Genomic DNA, 24,537 nt, shown 5'->3' with positions numbered 1-24,537 from the left:
CTTTGATTATATCTGTATAAAACAGTAAACGAGACGGCATAATCAGGCTTCACATGAGGCAGAACAATAATGCAGATGTGAAAGACAGATCAAAACCAAAAAGCAGCATTGCACCTCTCTAGATTGGGGTGACCTTGTACATGGCTATGTACTTCCATTGAAGTGCTTCTACATTAAAGTCATAGTTTGCTTTGTGTAATGCTGTAATCAAGGCAAGTGCCAGCATTTCCAAATTACTGATTTCAGATGAAGCTAGCACAACTAGCCCTGAAACTTTTCTGCAATGGCAGAGCAAATTTTGCTGCTATAGCTAAGATGACTAATGGGTTGTTCCCTTGCTTTTAGTTGGCTTCTGAAACTGGAGCTGTAAGTAAGCAGATCATAGCCTTCCAGTCTCTTTTCGGCTACCCTCCATGTGCTGAAACATCCAATCAGTTTACCACTGGATGACTTCCCTGGTGAAGGGGTTCTCTATGACAATGTGCAAATGGGAAACCCCTTTAATTCTTAGCACAATGCCTCATATACTACACGACTGGGCTGAAAGATGGCAGTTTTTTAAACTCGTCTCTTCATAATCACAGCCTTTTCTATACAAATGTTGATACTCAGGTAATAGAACTACACACTCCATATCCATGTTCCAAGGAGCATGTAAAATAAATTTATAATAACATGCCAACTAACTTTAACCGCTTTAATACAGGGCACTTTCACCCCCTTCTTGCCCAGGCCAATTTTCAGCTTTCAGCGCTGTCACATTTTGAATGACAATTGCACGGTCATGCAACACTGTATGTAAGCAAATTAAATGTTTATCATTTTTTTTTTCACACAAATAGCGCTTTCTTTTGGTGGTATTTAATCACCGCAATTTTTTTTTTTTTTTTTTTTTGCTAAAAGAAAAAAGACTAAATCCCTTTTTTTTTTTTTTTTTTTTTTTTTTTTTTTTTTTTTGACAAAATTTTCAGTTTGTCAGAAAATTTTAATAAGTATTTTTTATCCCTCACTGGTGTGCGCTGATGAAGCTGCACTGATGGGCACTGATAAGGTGGCACTAATATGCCCCACTGATGGGCACTGATAGGTGGCACTGATGAGCAATGATAGGCGGCACAGATAGGTGGCACTGTTGAGAAGGAACTGCATCACTTCTGAGCACTGACTGGCATCACTGCGGGGCACTGTTGGGGCTGCACTGATAATCAGTGCCCTGTTTATCTGTACAGTGTTCCCCGGTGAGGAGATGCCGCTGATTGGCTCTCCTCTTCGCACACTCTGTCAGTGTGTAGTGAGGAGAGCCGATTACTGGCACTTCCTTATTTACCTGTGATTGGATACAGCTGATCACATGGGTAAAGAGCCGCGTCATTGGCTCTTTACTGGGATCGGGGTAACACTGTGTCCCAGGGACACAGCGTGCCCACGATCGGCGTTGTCCCAGAATGAGAGAGGATCCCGCCCACTGTCATTTGTCTATACGGTGGGGGGAAGTTAGTTAAGGGAGCTTCTATATTTGCCTAAAAATCTGGGCATTTTCCAGGATTACTTTTGGTCATGTAAGGAAATTCCCTTTGTTTTTCTGATTACATAAGAGCTACAAATTGTGTAGATCTGTTTAAGCCCCTGATATTTCACCATAGCCCCCCCCCCCACACCACCACCAAGGGAATTATTTAAAAAAAAAAAAAAAAAAAAAACGGACATTGCCCGCTGCCCTACTGACATTGCCCGGTGCCCTACTGACCTCGCCCACGACTGGCGCTGTCCACTTAAGATAGGTTAAGTTTTTTTATATTTTTACAGTGACATTTGTTTTATTATACTTTTTTCTAAGTTTTCATTCCTATTTAGTTAGGTTCATTTCTTTAAAGTGTAACTCCACTTTTGTTGAGAGAAAAAAACATTCCCCTCTGGGTGATCTATGTACATTGCAAGGAGTATAACAGAGTATAACAAACCTTTGTTGCAGATTCCTACTTTTTTTTTTTTTTTTTTTTTTCTTCTGAAGAAATCCATGTGTGTTTGTCTCTGCCTCTGTTCTGAGTGGGTCTAATGGGAGTGGTTTCATAATTATCAGTCAGCTGTGCAGCTGCAGGGCACTAAGGAGGAAATCTGCTGGGCCTGCATCCCTTTAGACGGGTTCCTATTGAAAGGATCATTTTTGTTGCAGGGGATGCCTGAAATCTGACTTGTAACTTAGTGCAGATTTCTGGGAAAATCACACAAGCAGGAAATGATGTTTCTGGGGAGTGGTCAGTACACACTCTGTGTAGAGACCAACCCCAGGTAGCCATATTACAATGCATTCTCTGAAAATTACAAAAGTAGAGTTGCCCTTTAAAAAAAAAAAAAATGGGCACCGATCTTTGATTTTTCATGTTGTTCAGGTAAATCTCTACCTCTAAAAGGTTGCCTACCCCTAGTGATGGCCATGTTTTAGGTATCCTATAATCATATAAAACCAATATGCTGACTCAGTGTTGTCTTATTTTACAGAGAACTGATGAAGAGGCTGTTGTAGACCAAGGTGGTACCAGTTCGGTGCTAAATATACACTATGAAAAAGAAGAGCTTGAAGGTAAGGCGTCTTATGTTAAAACATGACCGTTTTATGCAGCCCCCAGTGTCAGTCTCTAAAGTGTTTAATAATTCAGTATTTCAAAACAGAGGGGGGAATTCAATAAAGCGATAATGACACTTCTAATTAGGTCCTTGTCCCTTTTTCACTATGTATTAATCTTCAATTCATTTTCCTACCAATTTTATTGAAAGTGAAAGTCGCCTACTTTGACTAACTCATGTTAAAGCTCATCTAAACCCAAGATCAAATGTATAATATATTGCAGATTCACCAGTCCATAGATGAGGTAACTGCATTCGCCTTCTTTTTTTCAGGCTATTTTTCCATTTGTTTTCGCCTGATTATGCTGTGGATGGCACACTTTGTGGCTACCATCATTCCTCCATTGTATTTATGGAAGGAGCCATAGTTGTCACACAGGCTGGACTTCAAAAATGTCTGCCTTTGTTTATCTCCATTATATGGTGTATAGATGGGATTGGTAGTTTACTCAATAATGTTTTTGCTATCTTTTAAACTCACAGGAAGTGTTAAGGACACTTCTAGTAAGATCAAGAGGTATTTTTTGTACTTGCTGAAATGTGCTTTGCCTAAAAATGAAAACTAATGCAGCCACCACATCTAAGGACTGGTAAGTTGTGCTATATTATCCTTTTTCTTTAGGTTTAGATACCCTTTAGGTCAGCATAGAACACTTTATAATATGTTACCGGTCACATGTGGTTTTTTTTTTTTATTTAATTTCGGAACATTTTAGAGAAACAATATGCAAAATGTTGAAAGCTTATCTTGACCAGTGAGTACAAATTGTATGTGCCTAGTAATAGATTTACATAAAAGCTAGTTAAAAAAAAAAAAAACTTTTACTACACACTAAGACAAATAAAGGTAAACCTTTTTAGAAAATCAGCAAGCCATTGTTAGTAATTGACTTTATTGTTTACTGATGTTTCTACGGCAATACAGTTTGAGATTGTGCCAAGCAAATTACCCATAATAAATAATGCAGAGCTTCTGAGAACATCTTATACATACAGACTTTGTTGCTTTTATTTGTTGAAGCCTAGTAACAGGCAGTTGGGTTTCTCATTTTTATGGAAGTTATCCTGGTCTGTAACGCTAGGGGAGGGTAAGGTACCTTAGTAGTCATCATCATCTTGGATTGTTAAGCCCCTTTTATTGTAAGTGACCCTCAGTCTTATGTAATAAAGAAGATTCGAGTTTCTGGATTTGCATTTAGTTGTATGCCTTTTTTTAGTTTCATTTTCTGGCTGGTGTTGACTCTTATGGCATCTAACCATTATGGTTTTTGGTGGCCTGGCTTCCTTCTGCTGCCTACCAATCCAAGTATAGTTGCCTTCTCCAGGGAATTTGATTGCATGATATGTCCAAAGTTTGTAATTTTGCCATCTAGGAAAATGTTTGGTTTAATGTGTGCCAGTACTTGCTTGTTTGTTATCTTTGCTGTCTGAAGAATTTGCAGGAGCATTCCCCAGCATCAAAGCCCCAACGTGTCAATTTTTCTCTTGTCTAGTTTTTTATGGTCCAAAATTCTCAACCAAATGTAACTATGGGGACACAATAGAACAGAACAGTCTGCATTTTGCTGCCAAGCTAATATTCTTGTATTTTCCATATTCAGTTCATCATTGCTGTGCAACCCAAAAGTGCATATATCCATTCCTTGCAGTGGTCATGATCTTTATGATGTCCAAGAAGAGGCCAAACTTCTCACTTTCCTCTTTCATCCTTCTGATCAGATGTTTCTGTCCTTCTTGCTTTCCTAATAGGAGGGTTGTGTCATCAGTATATCAAATATTGTTGCCATCCCTTCCTCCAATCTTTACTCTAATTTTTGATTCTTAAAGCTCAAGCTTCCTCATGATTATTTTAGCATACAGGTTAAACAAGAAAGGGTAAAGAATGGAACTATGCTTCACTTCCACTTGATCTGTGTCCATCTACAGTATGTGAGTTAATATTAAATCCAAAATCATCTTCAGTGAATGCTCTTACTCTAAGTTAAGTGGCAACTTAGAGTGGATCTAACATTGGGTAAATGGTACATATTAGGTGCAAACACGGTAATTGTATGTGTAAACATGTAAAATCTGCAGGTATTTAACCTCCCCCATTCAAGCTGTACACCTGTGCCAACAAGAGTTCCCTTTACCCTTCCTGTAAAATGTAGTTAATTAGGCCTGGGTCAGTGCCATTTTAACACTTCCATCTCTCAACCTAGGCATCAATACATCCCATATTCTCTCTGAAGTAATTAGTACAATAAAAATTATTCGAACATGGTTACGGACTCCCTCTATTTATTGCACATATGTATTAACTTGCCTATTCCCATATTTAGCTAGTCTATTAAAACTCTGATCACACAATACAGTTGGTATCACAATAATACAAGATTAGCTATGAAACCAAGCACACTGCTTAATAAAATAAAGTTTAATTTATTTCCCAAGAAAATAGGAAAACGCTAACATGAAAATACTAAAGAAAGATATTACCAAGCATATGACAGAACATATAATCCAAGAACATCAAAGATACTTATCACACAGTATCCTCGGCTGGGCTCAAAAGAGATAGCCATGAGGCTCAAAATGGTGGAGAGAGCCATGCGGCTCAGGCACAAGCCAAGAGCGAAAAGGGTAGAGAGAGGAAGCTCTCTGACTCGTTCAGTCCTTTTGTACTTCAATCATACACCATCCAGACCCAACCCCATTGCCATCCCATCTAGACTTTTGACGAATCACAGTACTTACGGGGCAGTCCTCCTCAACTCCTCAATATATTATATTACTGTCCGTCCTGCTGTATTGGTCTCTAGGGGCAGCATTGTCCATGTATCATGTCTATATATCTTCAATGCCTTTAGGTCCTTTGATCTTCTGCAGCAGGACTTTCATCAATCATCTTGTCAGCTATGGTCCCTTTCAAGATTGCTTGCAGTGTTATAACAGATGGTCTGGAGCCAAGCGTTGTTCAGCCTTGATGGAGGCCTGATCTATTCTTTCAGATATGCTACAAAGACATTCCAGACTGCCCCAAAGAAAGCAAAGGCTTGGTTGTATCAACCATAAAGAAACTCCAGAAATATGATATTAAATCATGTTGCCTTCCAACATATTCCGCTTTGCGCCTAAAGGGCGCATACCACCCTTCTTCAGACACGGCTTCTATGGAACAGTCCATAACTGTCTTAACGTGTTAAGTTTTCCAATAAGTCCTTAAGAAACTGCTCCTCTGGAACAGTCTATAACGCTGTTAACGGGTTGTGCTTCCCAACATGTGCCGCTTTGCGTGACACACCACCACCATTCTTCTGCGACAGCTTCCATGTCACCATCCTGTGTCTTCTCCTTTCTGGTATCTTCACGATGGGGTGCATTACAGGCAAGGGGTGTCCATTCACTCACCAGCACACACTTAGGGCAACATATTAACCAGCTTTCAGATACAGAGGCTCGCGAAGGGCCTAACTCACCCGTATTACTCACCCATTACTCAACCATATATGGGTGGCACAGTGGTGTAGTGGATAACACTTTCGCCTAGCTGTAAGAAGGGTTGCTGGTTCGAATCCCAGCCACGACACTACCTGACTGGAGTTTGCATGTTCTCCCTGTGCCTACGTGGGTTTCCTCCGGGTACTCTGGTTTCCTGCCACACTCCAAAGACATGCTGGTAGGTTAATTGGATCCTGTCTAAATTGTCCCTAGTATGTATGAATGTGAGTTAGGGACCTTAGATTGTAAGCTCCTTGAGGGTAGGGACTGATGTGAATGTACAATGTATATGTAAAGCGCTGCGTAAATTGACGGCGCTATATAAGTACCTGAAATAAATAAAATAAAAATATTACTAACCTAAAATACACATATATCACACTATACCATAACATACAACTGTTAACTGTCTACAGGCTATCAATTATGTTGACTCTAGGCTAGGGTTACAATGATTTTCCTACATATTGTAACCCTTGTTAACATACTGTATATTTACTGGTTTGACTGCGACCCTGAAAAACTATGGAATTTAAATGAAGTAACTAGTCACTGATACACAGAGATGAGAAAATCCTGCTACAGAAGTTGTACCTGTTTATCTGCAGCAATTTGTCCTGTGCAGCCTTCTACAACACACATATGAGAGGATGTTTCTCAGCAGCTGAAAGCAGGGACCGCAGGAATCTGATGTCACACCCACTGCAGTGCTAGGGCACAGAGCTGATGAAATCTGAAAGTTGATTGGAGGAAAAAGCCCCCCCCCCCTTCACAGGCTCAGAGAAACATAGAGCTGAGGGTATAAGTCATCTGCTGTGGGCTGTCTACTGGGAGGCTGGGTGATTGGATAGTGAACAGCCTATCTGTCTTTAGTAAAGCCAGCAAACAGCTGTTCTCCATGGCAATCAGTATTTCCCTATGTTATATAACCAACATATTTTGCAAACATTTAGTAAAGTCTGTGAGTAAGTACATTAGTAAAGCAAACACAGACAAACCCTGGCCGCCACCGTCCTGTTTTTTTTTTTTTTGCACATTTATACACACTTTTTACTAAAGAAAAGGTACACATGCAACCTCTATTTATGAATACTGTGACATATGCATGTTATGGATCTATCAGCTCTTCTTTACAGATATGTAAATGATGCATAGTGTCTCCTGCCTGCACACATATACACGCATAAATGATGCATAGTGTCCCCTGTGTGCAAACACATGTGACTGATGCATAGTGTCCACTGCGCACAAACAAGTGTAACTGAAGCATAGTGTCCCCTGTACACGTGTGTGTGTGTGCGCACACACACACACACATAATTGATACATAGTGTCTCCTGCATGCACACACCTAACTGATGCATGGTATCCCCTATGCGCGCACGCATGCCATTGATGCATAGTGTACCGTGAGAGCACACACCTGTAACTAATGCATAGTGTCTCATGTGTACACACATATGAAATTAATCCATAGTATCCCCTGCACACACATATGTAACTGCATAGTGTTCCCTGTGAACAGACACATGTAACTGATGCCTCTTGTCCCCTGTGCGCACACATGTAACTGATGCAAACTGCTTCATGCATACACACGTATATGTAACTGATGCATGGTGTCCCCTGTACACAAACACGTGTAACTGATACATCGGGGTTGATTTTACTAAAGGCAAATAGGTTGTGCACTATGCAAAGTGCAGTTGCGCTCTGAAAGAGCAGTTGCTCTAGAGCTCTGCTGACTTCCATCATTCAATCATGTGCAAGCAAATTTTTTTTTTTCTTTCTTGCATGTGATTGGGTATTCTTTGCAAAGTGAAGCTTTAGCTCATTTACTAAGCATTGGGGCAACTGCTCTTGCAAAGTACAAGGTCTATTTGCCTCTAGTAAATCAACCTCGCAGTGTCCCCTGTGCACAAACAAGTGTAACTGATACATAATGTCCCTTGCACACAGACACATATAACTGATGGATAATGTTCCCTGTATGCACACACGTAACAAATGCATGGCTTACCCTGTGTGCACACTCATGTAACTAATGCAAAGTGTCCCCTGTATGCACAAACTCATGTAACTGATGCATAGTGTCTTCTGTGCACATACATTCATAGCTATGCACCTCACTGATCCATATTTATATACATGACTCTAGGCTACTGACACACTAGCCCTGCTAGCCCACACAGATAAACACTAGGGATGTTGGCACCCACAAACTCATACTGGGGCTCCTAGCGCACACAAATACTATCTCACTTTAAGACACACACAAACAAACACAGAGGCACTTGCTGTGTTGATCGGCGGCCATTTTTGTTCCAGACGCCACTTAGTGGTGACTGATAAAATTACAGTCTACATTTAGAGACCTCAATTACCAGATCGGCAGACAGCATTTCTTCTTCACCATGACGACCTGGTGACTGAGATTTGTCCCGCCCTGCTATAAGTATAACGTTTTGAGAAAACTGATGCTGTTGATGGGGCGAACTGGTATTTGTACTATGTATATACAGTATATTATATTTTTTGCAATGTTATTATTTAGACAATAGTAACTATTTCAATAGAGGTCATTTTTGGAGCCCTTGAAATGAAGTAGCTTTTGTCGTTTCTACCTAATCAGCAAGCTAATGGGTTCTTTTCCAGATCTCAGAGCAATTTGATTAACTGTGTATAGACCTGTCACAAACAATAACTGCCTGATTTCCAGAGACAACAGTCTGGTATTAAAAACCTTCTCTTTTATACAGCAGTAAACAGCAAAAAGACAGAGAAAAATTAGGTTATGGAGAATATATATTTGGAGGACTATATGTTTCACTGTGTTATATTTTTATTCTGAAGCTGCTGTCAGATCATTGTTCACCAGATCCATCTATTAAAAGATCTTGACTAATAAAATACATCAGGAAAACAAGTGTGCAGTCATTTCCTTCACCACTCTGCTTTCAACAACCTTTTTATAGCTAACAGACTTTATTCACAAATTCTAGGAAGGCATACTGAATATAATTTGTGCGCCTTTGCTCCACAGTACTTCTCAGTTTTCAGTGCATGACAAGTATTATTATGATTGTTTTAGAAGTATTGGTTTATAAAATGTTCCATCTACATTGCTTTGATTTTATCAATGGTAAATCCATCTCCCAAAGTATTTTGGATTCCTAAAATGTTTGGCAAGCTCCATAATGCAGTATCAACCATATTTATGTTATTACTGGAAGCCTGGTTGTATTGTGCTTACAGTGTCCATTTTGGATGTATTTATTTGGATGTCACTATGACACAGAGATTTGATTGCCAATATCTCACTATAAGAGCTGTGGTTATTATAACAAAAATAGACACATCGATCCTCTATTTGCTGACTCACCAGTAAAGGTGTAATGCAGGCAAAATACTAAAACAAAAAGGTGAGGATAGATCCCACCTAAAAGTAAACGCCACTTACTAAGCAGCTTAATGAGAGGATCTTTAATACAAAATTCATTATAGTACAAAAAACTGAAATTAAAAAATTTCACCACCAACACCCAAGCAAGAGAGTTAAAAAACAGACAACGTTGTCTACAAGTGATTCAGCTGCTTCATTCATACCACTCACTCATTTATCATTCACACAAAAAGACTGTGATGGCCTAGAAAGTGCTCTTGAAAACCACTAGAAACCTATCTTCCAATTTCAAAAAGGACTTCCCAGTAATGTAAATAAATGGGTGGCCAGGTTCTAGTGTGTGTGTGTGTGTGTGTGTGTGTGTGTGTGTGTGTGTGTGTGTGTGTCTCCAGGAATCACATAGAAGGGGAGAAGTCTAGGATACACCGTATGTCAATGACCGATCAAAAAGCCAAAGTTGCTGATTGTTATAACCACGGTCTGGAATTCCAATGGATGGAATCAGGTAAGGCAAACACTGGATAGAAAAGTTTGACAGCCCTTCAAGTGTATTTACCATGAAAACCGCTGGTGTTGACTGTGGCACATTACCATCAAGGATTTTCTAAAGACAAATTTCATGAAGCCATAAAAAGATCAAAGACCCACAGGTCTGCTCACCCCACCTTGGTACAGTAGGTTCCCATTTGCGTTCCAGCCCTGGATGACTGGCTTACCCACACTGACAAGATGCAGGTGATCCATGCAACGCGGGGGTCAATGTTGGAGGCTTTACTGGAGATTGGAGCGTTCACCACTTGTCAAGTCTGATTTCATGAGGCAATGGCTGGACGTGCCTAATCCAAGATGGATACCAAAGTGATCAAGGAGTCCATTGAGCATGTGCAGTCACTCACGTGGTGTCGTGTTAATCCGACATGCTTCATCCATGTGCAAGGTTGTTGGCGGAAAGAAGAGAATTCACATTTTCAGTTAATTCAACAAGCATGGTTGTACTGGAGCTCATATATCAGGGGTCAGCAGCCTTTTCCACATTACATTTAAGTAATACTAAAATCTCTCTTTTATTGCTAAAATGTAAAAAAAAATTAATACCAGTTCTGTGCGGCCCCCAGCCGCCCCAACCCCCCACCCCCCCACCCCCCCCCCGCTCCCCCGCTCCATCCTCCTACAGGATTTTATTGCCAGCAGTAGGAGCCAATGTTCTGTGAGAATAGGAAGAGAGGATAGCGGGACTGCAAATGGGCACAGCTCTGAATCACTGACATGCTCAGGTAAGTGTTTAGGGAGAGGTGGGAAGGAGCAGCTTAGTGGATGGTTTTTTGCCTTCATGCCTAGAATGCACTCATAGTTGTACTGCTAATGGCAAGTTAAGCTTATTCAGTATTGTTAGGTTAACTGGTGCACACATAAAACATAGTCCCAATTCATGCACATCCTATAGCCCCAATACATGCACTTAAACCTCAGATCAGCCCCAACTGCTGCACCTTCAGGCATCAGATCAGCCCCAGAAATCCACCTTTTCACCTCAGATAAGCCCTAATTCCTGCACCTTCAAAGCAGCCACAACTTCTACATCTTCACACAACAGGTCAATTCCAATTCCTGCCCCTTTACATTTCAGATAAGCCCCAATTCCAGAACCTTCACACTTCAAATCAGTCCAAATTTCTGAACCTTCACACCACAGATCAACCCTAATTCCTGCACCTTCACACCTCAGATCAGCCCTAATTCCTGCACCTTCACATCTCAGATCAACCCTAATTCCTGCACCTTCACACCTCAGATCAGCCCTAATTCCTGCACCTTCACACCTCAGATCAGCCCTAATTCCTGCACCTTCACACCTCAGATCAGCCCTAATTCCTGCACCTTCACACCTCAGATCAGCCCTAATTCCTGCACCTTCACATCTCAGTTCAGCCATAATTCTTGCACATTCATACCTTAGAGCTGAAGGCGTAGGAGCAATTCACAGAGCTGTTCCTGAGAAATTGTCACCCAAAGCCTGCTGGGAAACTGACATTCCAGTAGTGTCAATCTCCTGGGTCCCCTGTAGCTCTGATTCCTTTTGCTGACCTCCAAAATTTTTGGTTCACCTGTAGTGACAGAAAGAACAAGTGAGAGTTGCAGGGGACCCAAGAAATTGAAACTCCCAAAACTTCAGCCTTCTGGCTCTCTTGCAGCAGCTTTACTGCTTCTAGTACCTCTGCAGGGTTTTCTAGACCATCAAAATCTTTTGGTCTTCCTGACCATCAAACACTTCCCATTGGTATGCGCGGATGCAAAATCTTGGCTCTGCGTCTTTCCTTTAAACTCCCTAGCTGTGCTTGTCCCTCCTGGACTCTCAATACAGCCTCCAGGCTGCTCCTGTCCCACATGGACTTCTCTAAGGCTTGGGCCTTCCTCTGTTCAAACCTGAGCACCACTAATGCCCGACAGCATCTCGCGCAGCTTCCTTCAGAAACATTGACCTCCCTCAGGAGGGTGGGGTCCTGGGCTCTAACTCTGGGTCTATCTGTTATGAAGCTAGCCCACACCCGAATAATCAGCGTGCCTGCTTCTCCACAAATCTGACGTAAACCACCAATCTTCTGAGTAACACGGGATCACCCTGCTATACTGTATACAAACTTGGCTCCAGAGCTTGGTTGGCTTTCACATAAGCTGAACTTGCTGCACTAATAATGCAACTACTCAACAAGAATTTTGAGAGGACTGATGATCTCCAGTTCCGTTCCGCCGATGTTCCATTCATCTCCACCTCCCTCACAGCATCCGCTCTGTCATGCCGCCCTCCTATTCCTAGCTCCTCCCCCTCAGGCTTCTCTTCTGCCTGCCTGCCTTGCTAGCCTCCCTCATCCTGGAAAGCAGCAGCAGTATCCCCAAGTTTAATCAATTGTGAGTTGGATGGCTCTAGGAGCAAGCTCTCTAATTCACAGCCTAGTGAGCTGGGTGCCAGTGAAAAAGGGAACCGCATGCTAGGTGTTGCTGATCATTGGCTTAGATGGTTATGCTTTGGCCAACTTCCTATTCACTGGAAATTGTGCTAGGTGGCCTCATGAGTGGGAGGGGTACAGGGATACAAAGCTGCATTCATAATTTGCATAATAGAGCACCGTGGTTTTTGACATTTCTGGTGCATACATACAGTGAACGTGTGTTGTTTGTAGGGGCAATTTACCAATTTTAAAAATGCAGTGTTGTCTCTGAAAACAGTCACCTTCACAACAGTTATGGCCAATTTTTTCTACTTTTTTATCAAATCAGTGCTGTTTTTTTAAAAACAAGTTTAGCAGCGTTTGGGCAATAATTTATTTACCACTTGACCTCTGGAAGATTTACCCCCCCTTCATGACCAGGCTACTTTTTGGGATACGGCACTGTGTTCATTTAAAGGGGTTGTAAAACTTTGTGCTTTTTCTTCACCTTTAATGCATCCTATGCATTAAGGTGAAAAAACACCTGGCAGTGACCAGCCCCCCGTTTTTACTTACCTGAGCCCTGGAACTTGACCCCCCCCGAGGATGAGCTGTCTCTCTGCCCGGGGTTCTCGGCTCTTGATTGGATAGATTGATAGCAGCGCAGCCATTGGCTCCCGCTGCTGTCAATCAAATCCAGTGATGCGGGGGGTGGGGCTGAGTCATACATTCGGCGGCTATGGATGCCAAATGTTGGGCTCGGGAGCATGCCCGCAAGGTAACCCCCTTGGGGAAGAGCTTCCCTTAGGGGGTTATATGATGTGGGGAGGAGCTGCGAGAGCTGCCAGGGGACCCCAGAAGAGCAGGTTCGGGGCCACTCTGTGCAAAATGAGCTGCACAGTGGAGGTAATTTTTGTTATATTAAAAAAAAAAAAAAATAACCCTTACAATTACTCTAACTGACAATTGTGCAGTCATGCAACTCTGTACCCAAATAAAATGTATGTTTTTCGTAAATTTAGGCCAATATTAATTTATTCTGCTACATGTTTTTTGTAAAAAAAAAAAAAATCCCAATTTTACGTGAACGTTATATGCCCCTTTCACACGATCGGTCCATTCAGGTCTGCCTGTCAGTTATGATGGCGGATCTGAACGGGCACTCCATGTTAGCCTATGGAGCGACGGATGTCAGAGGAGACATGTCCGCTGACATCCGACCTGGTCCGGTCCGCAAAAAGCAGACGGATGGCCCTACGTCCGGATATGTCGCTGGATTGGATCGGGTGAGATCGGATGAAAACGGACAGCATAGGCAGCAGCGGCGCCTGACAAGCCCCTCCCCGCTCAGTGAGCAGAGAGGGACCTTTCATCCACCGGCTCAGCGGAGATCAACGGAGAGATCTCCCGCTGAGCCGGCGGACAGAGGCAGACTGCGTGGAAGTGGAGTCCGCCTCGTGAGAATGAGGCCTTAGTGTCTACAAGCTATAGGATATATAGGGTCCTTTTTGCCCTCTTCCTTTTCCTTCACGTGCTTCTTCCCTATCCTACTTTTTTTACCCCCCTTTTTATTTTTTATTTTCTCTCTCCCCTCCCTGCCTATTTCCCCTGCTAAACAAGTTGGGGCAGGATGTCTAAATGCACCGGAATGGCATACTGGACATATTGTTTGTTTTCTACATGTCTAATACATTTTATTTTGTATCAATGGCATATTAATGTCATTACAAGGTTACTAGGGCATATATTGTCACATAATATATTTTTTTCCATATCTCATTTTGTCATTTCTTACAATGAATAAAATAAAGTTTGGAAAAGCATAAAGCTTTTTTAAATGAAACCCCAGTGTTACTAATCAGCGTAGCTAAAGCCTTGAAAACAGTGAGGTCTGCACTACAGGAACTAAAAATGCAATAGGTTTTGCCAAGCTATGATTTATTATTCATATTAATACTAATTTTAGTATCAAAAAAAGAACCAAAAAAAACCCTGTTTTGTTAAATCCTATTTCCTGTATATTCATGCAGCTGATTATTCTGGCCATCTTTCTGCCTATGGAAACATGCTGCCTCTGTTTTTCCAGTCATTACCTAATGTTGCGTCGCCAGTAATCATTCACACACTGCTTTCAAATTAATAAGCAACTTAAAAATCAATTAACCTTGAGAAAGTCTTCTTGCGATTTCTGTACAGATGGAGAATGTTCTGTTACTGACAGCTCTGTGCATCCGATCTGCCTGCCAGGTTTAAGATCCACCCTGTGTACTCTCTCTCATGTTGTGTTTTACTAATGATAGAAGTCACATTTCTATAAGCTAGAAATGCATTATTATAGATGAACCTCGGCTTAGCTAAACATAAGCTGGCAGTTGCAGCCTACTTTCATTATGCCTGCTCATTTTGGTTGTTTTTTTTTTTCCAAGACAGAGGCAGCTGTTCTAAGCTACACATCCTTGAATTGGAATTTTAAAGGAGAACTGCACTGCACCTGAGCACCCCAAACCAAGCTTTTTAATTGATTTTTAATATTCAAAGCAAACTTGCCCATCCATTCATGTCTCCATGCTTTATTTTGCTGAGAATTCCCTTTAAAAAACATAACTGTGCATTTCTGGCAGTGGCCATCTTGAGTTAGAACAGATAACTCATGTAGTATTTACTTCCTGGAATCCATCTTCCCTTAGCTCAGGCATGCAGGCAGGAGGGTATGCTTGGCTGAGAAAACCACCTCCTCCAGATGAAGAGTTATGGGAGGTATGGCATACCTCCCATAAAAGCAACTGAAAAAATAAAAAAAAAATAAAAGTTTAAAACAAGTTATTATAATGGGCTTGCATGAGATATTTAGGTGTCAGGACCCATTTTGCCCAAATAGCGCATGCGATCCTGAAACTGTCAATTCACCAGACCGTTTTGCGCTCAGTAAATACTGCATAAAAAGACATTAAAATCCGTTCACAGAAGAAAATAAATTAATTTAACTGTAAGGTCACCTTTACAGAAAATCAATAAGGTGAACTTGCACTGGATCCCCTCCCCATCCCCCGGGGTCCTGCTGTACCGGAGTCCCGCGATCCCCCGCTGTCAGACACTGCTTCAAATTAAGTTGGTGGGCATGCCTATGGTTTTGGAAATTGCAGTTTATATTTGTGCCTTGGGGGGGGGGGGGGTGGACCTTTACACGCTGTTTTTTCCACATTTTTATTTGCCAGAAATTGTTTTTTTTTATTATTTCAGCAGTCAGGCCCACTGATGACTCGTTGGTTGTTAAGGATGTGGAGGCTGCATGTTTCTTAATAACGATGTTTACAGTTTAAGGAACAGATGGCCGTCCGCTCCTCAACAACCAGTACACATTCCACAAATACCCACGGCTTAATGTCCTAGCCATACCTCTCAGCGTGTTGGGATAGGGCGCATTTTAATTGGTCAGCACTGTCACATGGACGCCACTGACCAGACTCCGTCCAGCCCGTCCTGTCACCACTGGAGGAGAGCAATCCAGGAGGATTTCAAATCCCCAGACCGGTGAAGCAGCATCCCTGTGCATGACAGCGGGGGATCGCGGGACTCCGGTACAGCGGGACCAGAGGGGATAGGGAAGGGGATCCAGTGTAAGTTTACCTTACAAATTTGATGAACTTGCCCTTTAAAGTGTTACTAAACCCACAACAGTAAAATCAGTCTGTTTGTGCAGTAAAGCATGTTTGTTATACTCACTGTTGAACCTAAGTGGTTAATCCTCTGCATTGTGTAAAAAAGACTGTTTGATCCTGTCTTCTCTGATCCTCCCCTTCTGTTAGTCCCCAAAACCATCTCCTGGTAGAATAAAACCTTGGGGGCAAGTTGCACATGCAAAAATACAATTGCTGGCAATTAAAAAAATGTGAAGAAAATGGCGTGGGGTCCTCCTCAAAATCCATACCGGACCTTTATCTGAGCATGCAGCCCAGCAGGTCAGGAAAAGGTGGATAAGCAAGCTCCTTCCCCCGAACAATACCAGGCAACATGCCCTCAACATGGGGGGTGCTTTGGGGAGGGGGGGCTTTGGCCCCCAAAAGCACCTTGTCCCCATGGGGATGGGGACACGAGCCTCCTCCCCACAACCCTGGCTGGTGGTTGTGGAGGTCTGCAGGTGGGGGGCTTATTGGAATCTGGAAGCCCCCAGATTCCACCCCCTCCTATGTGAATGAGTATGGGGTACATAGTACCCCTACTCTTTCACCAAAAAAAGTGCAGTGTTAAAAAAAAGGCATTTTTGTCTTTTATTTAAAAAATTAAAAAATGTCCCCCGGTATAGAGCCATCGTCAATCATGACGCCCGCCGACTGGTAAAAGGAGAAAAAAAACTTCGCTCGCGCTGAAGGCTCTCGCTGTCTGACAGTTCTTAATTAACTAAGGGGTGGGGTCACTTGTGACGTCATCGACCCAGCATGCCCCTGGCAGATGACATCACAATGGGACCCCACGCCATTTTGTTCTTTTAAATTTTGGCCTCGTTTGCATGGGGGGGGGGGCATGGCGTGTGTGTGTGTGTGTGTGTGTGTGTGTGTGTGTGTGTTTTTTTTGTTTTTTGTTTTTAAGATTTTTTTTTTTTTTTTTTATAACATTCAGCTGTCAACGAGGAACCCCGCTGACAGCTGATGACTCATCAGTTCTTAAAGACACGGCGGCCGCCTGCTCCTTAAGTACGCTGGCTAGTTACCGCTAGGGATGAGCTTGATGATCTGGTCAAAAATTAGTTTGACCCTAACATCGGGTGTATGCCCGTTTGCCAAATATCGAACATTATGGGGCGTTCGCGGGAAATTTGAGCGCCCACGGAATGCCCCATAATGCACTGCGAGATCGCAGTGCAATGCTGTATGATGATTGGCCAAAGCATGCACCTGACCTGCATGCCTTGGCCAATCACAGCGCCCTTTGCTAAGAGAGCCATAATTGGCCAAAGGCAGGGTACCTTTGGCCAATCATGACTCAGGGGGGCTAAGTCCACGCCCCACACTATATAAGGCTGCCTGCACAGCGGCCCTGTGTAGTGTTATTGGCGTGGACGGAGACATAGCTTGATTTAGATTTCAGCAGGCAGGTTATTCAGTTAGTGGCAGTGTATTTGATTGAGAGATCGAGATATATATCTCTATCTCTAATTAGTCAGTCGTGTGTGTGTGTATGTGCATATACAGTGGGGACGGAAAGTATTCAGACCCCGTTTAAATTTTTCACTCTTTGTTTTATTGCAGCTATTTGCTAAAATCATTTAAGTTCATTTTTTTTCCTCATTAATGTACACACCGCACCCCATATTGACAGAAAAACACAGAATTGTTGACATTTTTGCAGATTTATTAAAAAAGAAAAACTGAAATATCACATGGTCCTACCCTGTTTCCCCAAAAATAAGACCTAGCGTGATTGTCGGTGATGGCTGCAATATAAGCCCTACCCCCCAAATAAGCCCTAGTTAAAGTCCTTGTAGGTCTTATTTTCAGAGTAGTGCTTATTTTCGGGGAAACAGAGTAGGGCTTATTTGGGTTGTAGGGCTTATATTGCAGCCACCACCGACAATCGCGCTAGGTCTTATTTTCGGGGAAATAGGGTAAGTATTCAGACCCTTTGCTGTGACACTAATATATTTAACTCAGGTGCTGTCCATTTCTTCTGATCATCCTTGAGATGGTTCTACACCTTCATTTGAGTCCAGCTGTGTTTGATTATACTGATTGGACATGATTAGGAAAGCCACACACCTGTCTATATAAGACCTTACAGCTCAGTGCATGTCAGAGCAAATGAGAAATCATGAGGTCAAAGGAACTGCCTGAAGAGCTCAGAGACAGAATTGTGGCAGGGCACAGATCTGGCCAAGTTTACAAAAACAATTCTGCTACACTTAAGGTTCCTAAGAGCACAGTGGCCTCCATAATCCTTAAATGGAAGACGTTTGGGACAAGCAGAACCCTTCCTAGAGCTGGCCGTCCGGCCAAACTGAGCTATCGGGGGAGAAGAGCCTTGGTGGGAGGTAAAGATGAACCCAAAGATCACTGTGGCTGAGCTCCAGAGATGCAGTCAGGAGATGGGAGAAAGTTGTAGAAAGTCAACCATCACTGCAGCCCTCCACCAGTCGGAGCTTTATGGCAGAGTGGCCCGACGGAAGCCTCTCCTCAGTGCAAGACACATGAAAGCCCGCATGAAGTTTGCTAAAAAAACACCTGAAGGACTCCAAGATGGTGAGAAATAAGATTCTCTGGTCTGATGAGACCAAGATAGAACTTTTTGGCCTTAATTCTAAGCGGTATGTGTGGAGAAGACCAGGCACTGCTCATCACCTGTCCAAAACAGTCCCAACAGTGAAGCATGGTGGTGGTAGCATCATGCTGTGGAGGTGTTTTTCAGCTGCAGGGACAGGACAACTGGTTGCAATCGAGGGAAAGATGAATGCGGCTAAGTACAGGGATATCCTGAATGAAAACCTTCTCCATAGTGCTCAGGACCTCAGACTGGGCCAAAGGTTTACCTTCCAACAAGACAATGACCCTAAGCACACAGCTAAAATAACGAAAGAGTGGCTTCAAACAACTCTGTGACTGTTCTTGAATGGCCCAGCCAGAGCCCTGACTTAAACCCAATTGAGCATCTCTGGAGAGACCTAAAAATGGCTGTCCACCAACGTTTACCATTCAACCTGACAGAACTGGAGAGGATTTGCAAGGAGGAATGGCAGAGGATCCCCAAATCCAGGTGTGAAAAACTTGTTGCATCTTTCCCAAAAAGACTCATGGTTGTATTAGATCAAAAGGTGTGACTTGGTTAAATTGATGATAGGCAACTCCTATCCTCATATTGATTAGTGGTTCCAAATGAATAATAACTACTGCAGTAGGGAACAGACACAAGATACGCTCAGCATCTTTCCAAATAACTGTTCTGCTTTATTATGACGCAATTGAAGGTTTTTATGCACATGATTACGTAGGTATCACATTAATATTACAATTGTACGTTTATGGTAACAAGGGGCGTTACATAGGCAGGCAAATTCTAATCTGGACTCGAAAGAATGTAAACATTTACTGAAAACATTATTAGTGCTGTGTGCACAGTGAGAGTAGTGTGCAATACATACAAAATAGAATACAATTATAAACAGAACTTACAAATTTCCATTACAGGTGCTTCTACTAAATACTGAGCAAAGGGTGTGAATACTTTGGACCATGTGATATTTCAGTTTTTCTTTTTTAATAAATCTGCAAAAATGTCAACAATTCTGTGTTTTTCTGTCAATATGGGGGGCTGTGTGTACATTAATGCGGAAAAAAATGAACTTAAATGATTTTAGCAAATGACTGCAATATAACAAAGAGTGAAAAATCTAAGGTAGTCTGAATACTTTCCGTCCTCACTGTATATGTGTGTGTGTGTGTGTGTGTGTGTGTGTATATATAATACAGCATCCAGTCAGTGTAGCAGCCTATATCTACAGTGCATTCCATGGTGTACTACACATATATATATATATATATATATATATATATATATATATATATATATATATATATATATATATATATATATATATATATATATAATAATACCGTCAGGCCCATAAATATTGGGACATCAACACAATTCTAATCTTTTTGGCTCTATACACCGCCACAATGGATTTGAAATGAAACTAACAAGATGTGCTTTAACTGTAAACTTTCTGCTTTAATTCGAGGGTATTTACATCCAAATCAGGTGAATGCTGTAGGAATTACAACAGTTTGTATATGTGCCTCCCAGTTTTTAAGGGACCAAATGTAATGGGACAGATTAACAATCATCCATCAAACTTTAACTTTTTAATACTTGGTTGCAAATCCTTTGCAGTCAATTACAGCCTGAAGTCTGGAACACATAGACATCACCAGACGCTGGGTTTCATCCCTGGTGATGCTCTGCCAGGCCTCTACTGCAACTGTCTTCAGTTCCTGCTTGTTCTTGGGGCATTCTTCCTTCAGTTTTGCCTTCAGCAAGTGAAATGCATGCTCGATCGGATTCAGGTCAGGTGATTGATTTGGCCATTGCATAACATTCCACTTCTTTCCCTTAAACTCTTTGGTTGCTTTAGCAGCATGCTTCGGGTCATTGTCCATCTGCACTGTGAAGCGCCGTCCAATGAGTTCTGAAGCATTTTGCTGAATATGAGCAGATATTGCCCGAAACACTTCAAACACTTTATATACACTCTGCACCATCCAGTGTAGCATATATCTACAGTGCAGTTGCTACTACTTTTCTGGTGGTGTACACAATACAGTGCAGCCGTATTGCAGTTGCTACTACTAATTCTGGTGGTGTATACATTACACAATACAGTGCAACCGTAGTGCCGTTGCTACTACTTTTCTCATGGTGTACACACCACACAATACAGTGCAATGTGGTGTTGCCAAACAAAATATACATCATGTCCGGAAGGCCACCAAGGAGAGGCAGACGCTCACAGGCCACTAAAAGAGCAAGCAGGATCTGTTTCTACAGTCAACAGTGCTGGTCGCGGACATGGTGCATCCTCTGCAGGTGGCCGTGGGGCAGGCTTGTGCATTTTTTCTGCTGCTGGCCATGTTATTAAGCCAGAACATGCAGAAGAGTTGGTGGAGTGGATAACAATGCCGTTCTCCTCCTCCTCATCCTCTGTCACCCAGGCTCAGAGTAGTTTGCCTTCCAATGCAGCTGCCAAAGCAGCCTATTCCATCGGCTCCTTGTCCACAGTCACTCCTTCCCTAGCCTCACCATCATGCACGGAGGAGTCCCCCAAACTATTTGACCACAGTGTCGGGTATATGCTGATGGAGGATGCGCAGCAATTGGAAGGCTCCAATGTTGGTTCCCAGATTGAGGAAAGGAGTAACGTGAGCCTAGAGAGAAGGGGTGCCCAAGAAGGACTAGAAACTGGCAGTCATGTTCCCCCAGCCACAGCATACTGCCAAGCTTGCTCCAGTCACGAGGAGGGAGGGGATGATGAGGTCACTGACTCTACTTGGGTGCCTGATAGAAGAGAGGAGGAGGAGGCACAACTCCAATGAGGCAGGATGTCCTCTGGGGGGCAGCTTAAGGGCAGCCACCCTACTGCATCAGACCACAGAGCTCCGCAGGTGCAGGGTGTTGCTGACTCCCCACTGATTTTGAAAAGTTCCTTGGTGTGGGCCTTTTTTGACACGTGTGCATCAGATTGCACTGTTGCTGTTTGCAACCTATGTCTGAAGCGGATCAAGCATGGCCAGAACAGCAGCCGCTTGGGCACCGCATGCTTGACCAGACATATGATGACCTCCCATGCAGTCCGTTGGAAACAGTACTTGAAAGACCCACATCAAAGAAAAAGGAGGACTTCTCCTTGATCCTCATCTGGGATCTCAAACCCCACTATACCTCCAGTCTTCTCAAAAACCTGCACTGAGAGGAATGAAGGTATAGCAATAGGTGTCCCAAGTACTTGCAGCCAATCTGCTATCAATACACCACCATCTGATTTTAGCAGGCAAATTTCCCTACCCCAGTTGCTAAACCGGAAAAAGAAATTTGGTCCCAGCCATCCACATGCTCAGCGTCTGAATGCTAGCTTGTCCAAATTGCTAGCACTTCAACTGCTGCCTTTACAGCTGGTAGACTCTGCCCCCTTGCGTGAATTTTTGGAATGTGCTGTACCTCAGTGGCAGGTTCCAAAATGCCATTTCTTTTCACAGAAGGCCATTCCAGCTCTCTACCGGCATGTGGAAGGCAATGTTTTGGCCTAGTTGGACAGGGCGGTCAGCAGTAAGGTGCATATTACAGCTGACTCATGGTCCAGCAGGCATGGGCAGGGACGGTGCCTTTCCTTCACGGCGCACTGGGTAACCCTGCTGGAAGCTGGGAAGGATGCAGGACAGGGTTCAGTATTGGAGCCTGTTCTGCCATCACGCCTCCAAAATGCTAGTGGTCATTCTGCCACCGCTCTCTCCTCCACCCCCTCCTCTTCTTCTTCTTTATTCTATGGCCTCTTCTGATTTCTCCTCTGAACCAGGGGTGCTCCGTATGCGGTCAAGGGCCTACGCAAACACTCAGGAAAAAAGATGCCATGTGATTCTTGAGTTGGTCTGCTTAGGGGACAGGAGCCACACTGGGGCAGAGATTCTGTTAGCTCTGCAGGGGCAGGCTCAGAGGTGGTTGACGCCACGCCAGCTTCAGCCAGAAATGGTTGTATGCAACAATGGCACCAACCTTCTCTCCGCCCTCCGACAGGGACACTTGACCCATGACCCATGTTTGGCACACGTCCTGAATTTGGTGGTGCAGCGGTTCTTGAGCAGGTACCCAGGCTTCCCCTGAGGCAGGCCAGAAAAGTCTGTGGTCATTTCCACCAGTCATACATTGCCAGTGCTCGGCTGGCTGACATTCAAAGGGAATGCAACCTGCCCACCAACCGCCTCATTTGTGACATGCCCACCAGGTGAAACTCAATGTAAGACACATGAAAGCCCGCATGGAGTTTGCTAAAAAACACCTGAAGGACTCCAAGATGGTGAGAAATAAGATAGAACTTTTTGGCCTTAATTCTAAGCGGTATGTGTGGAGAAAACCAGGCACTACTCATCACCTGTCCAATACGGTCCCAACAGTGAAACATGGTGGTGGCAGCATCATGCTGTGGGGGTGTTTTTCAGCTGCAGGGACAGGACGACTGGTTGCAATTGAGGGAAAGATGAATGTGGCCAAGTACGGGGATATCCTGGACGAAAAACTTCTCCAGAGTGCTCAGGACCTCAGACTGGGCCGAAGGTTTACCTTCCAACAAGACAATGACCCTAAGCACACAGCTAAAATAACGAAGGAGTGGCTTTACAACAACTCCATGACTGTTCTTGAATGGCCCAGCCAGAGCCCTGACTTAAACCCAATTGAGCAACTCTGAAGAGACCTAAAAATGGCTGTCCACCAACGTTTACCATCCAACCTGACAGTACTGGAGAGGATCTGCAAGGAGGAATGGCAGAGGATCCCCAAATCCTGGTGTGAAAAACTTGTTACATCTTTCCCAAAAAAACTCATGGCTGTATTAGATCAAAAGGGTGCTTCTACTAAATACTGAGCTAAGGGTCTGAATACTTAGGGCCATGTGATATTTCAGTTTTTCTTTTTTAATAAATCTGCAAAAAAGTCAACAATTCTGTGTTTTTCTGTCAATATGGTGTGCTGTGTGTACATTAATGAGGAAAAAAATGAACTTAAATGATTTTAGCAAATAGCTGCAATATAACAAAGAGTGAAAAATGTAAGGGGGTCTGAATACTTTCAGTCCCCACTGAAGTGACCCTGCATGACTACACTCATAAACTCATTGTGCAACTGTGCCTAGATGGAAAATGACCACAAACATTCATGGCAGATACTACTGGGGGATATACAGGTGATTTTTTTGTTGCCCAGCTTACAGATCTCAAAATTCAGAGTAGTTTGACCCTTAAACCGGCCTTACATGAATCAAAATTGGCCAGTTCAGCATAAGCCAGGCAAATTTTATTCCATATATGGGGCAGGCTGCTTGTACAGAAGTTGATCTATCGATCGACTTGCGTACAACCAGCCTGTTGGAAAGTTTTGTCTTGATCAGTGCTGATCAGTGTATTCTGACATCGGAAAGTCTCCCCGCTGTCAGAATAAAATAGTGAGTGGGAGTGATCCCCACATTCAAGTGAATGGGGGAATCAAGTAATTTCTTCCCTTCAACTCGCTGGTTGAATGAAAAAAAAAATATTCATGTGGCCAGCCTAATGCCCCGTACACACGGTCGGATTTTCCGACACACAAAGTTGGAGAGCAGGAGATAAAATTTTCCGACAACAAAATCCGATCGCGTCAATTCCGATCGTGTGTGGCCTGTTCCGACGCACAAAGTGCCACGCATGCTCAGAAGAAATTCCAAGACGGAACAGCTCGTTCTGGTAAACTTAGCGTTCGCAATGGATACAGCACTTTCATCACGCTGCAATGTTCAAAATGGTTTAATACAGCGCACTCTCTTCTTCTTTATAATGTGACAAGAATTAAGTAGTTTTGCTGCTCATATTC

At 43.0% G+C, this 24,537-nt stretch overlaps 1 protein-coding gene across 1 annotated transcript in view; it reads left to right on the top strand.

Annotated features, from left to right (window-relative positions):
• LOC141127358 (electroneutral sodium bicarbonate exchanger 1) overlaps window positions 1-24,537 on the top strand; it is a 297,513-nt gene that overhangs the window by 145,111 nt on the left and 127,865 nt on the right. Inside the window, exon 2 of the mRNA XM_073613700.1 lies at window positions 2,500-2,581. Within this exon, the coding sequence (XP_073469801.1) occupies window positions 2,500-2,581 (82 nt within the window). The remainder of the gene's footprint in view (window positions 1-2,499; window positions 2,582-24,537) is intronic.

Source organism: Aquarana catesbeiana, linkage group LG02 (genome assembly GCF_042186555.1).
Source record: "Aquarana catesbeiana isolate 2022-GZ linkage group LG02, ASM4218655v1, whole genome shotgun sequence".
NCBI classification, from domain to species: domain Eukaryota; kingdom Metazoa; phylum Chordata; class Amphibia; order Anura; family Ranidae; genus Aquarana; species Aquarana catesbeiana.
Note: the sequence above shows the minus strand (reverse complement) of the source record. Positions and strands in the feature narration are given on the sequence as shown.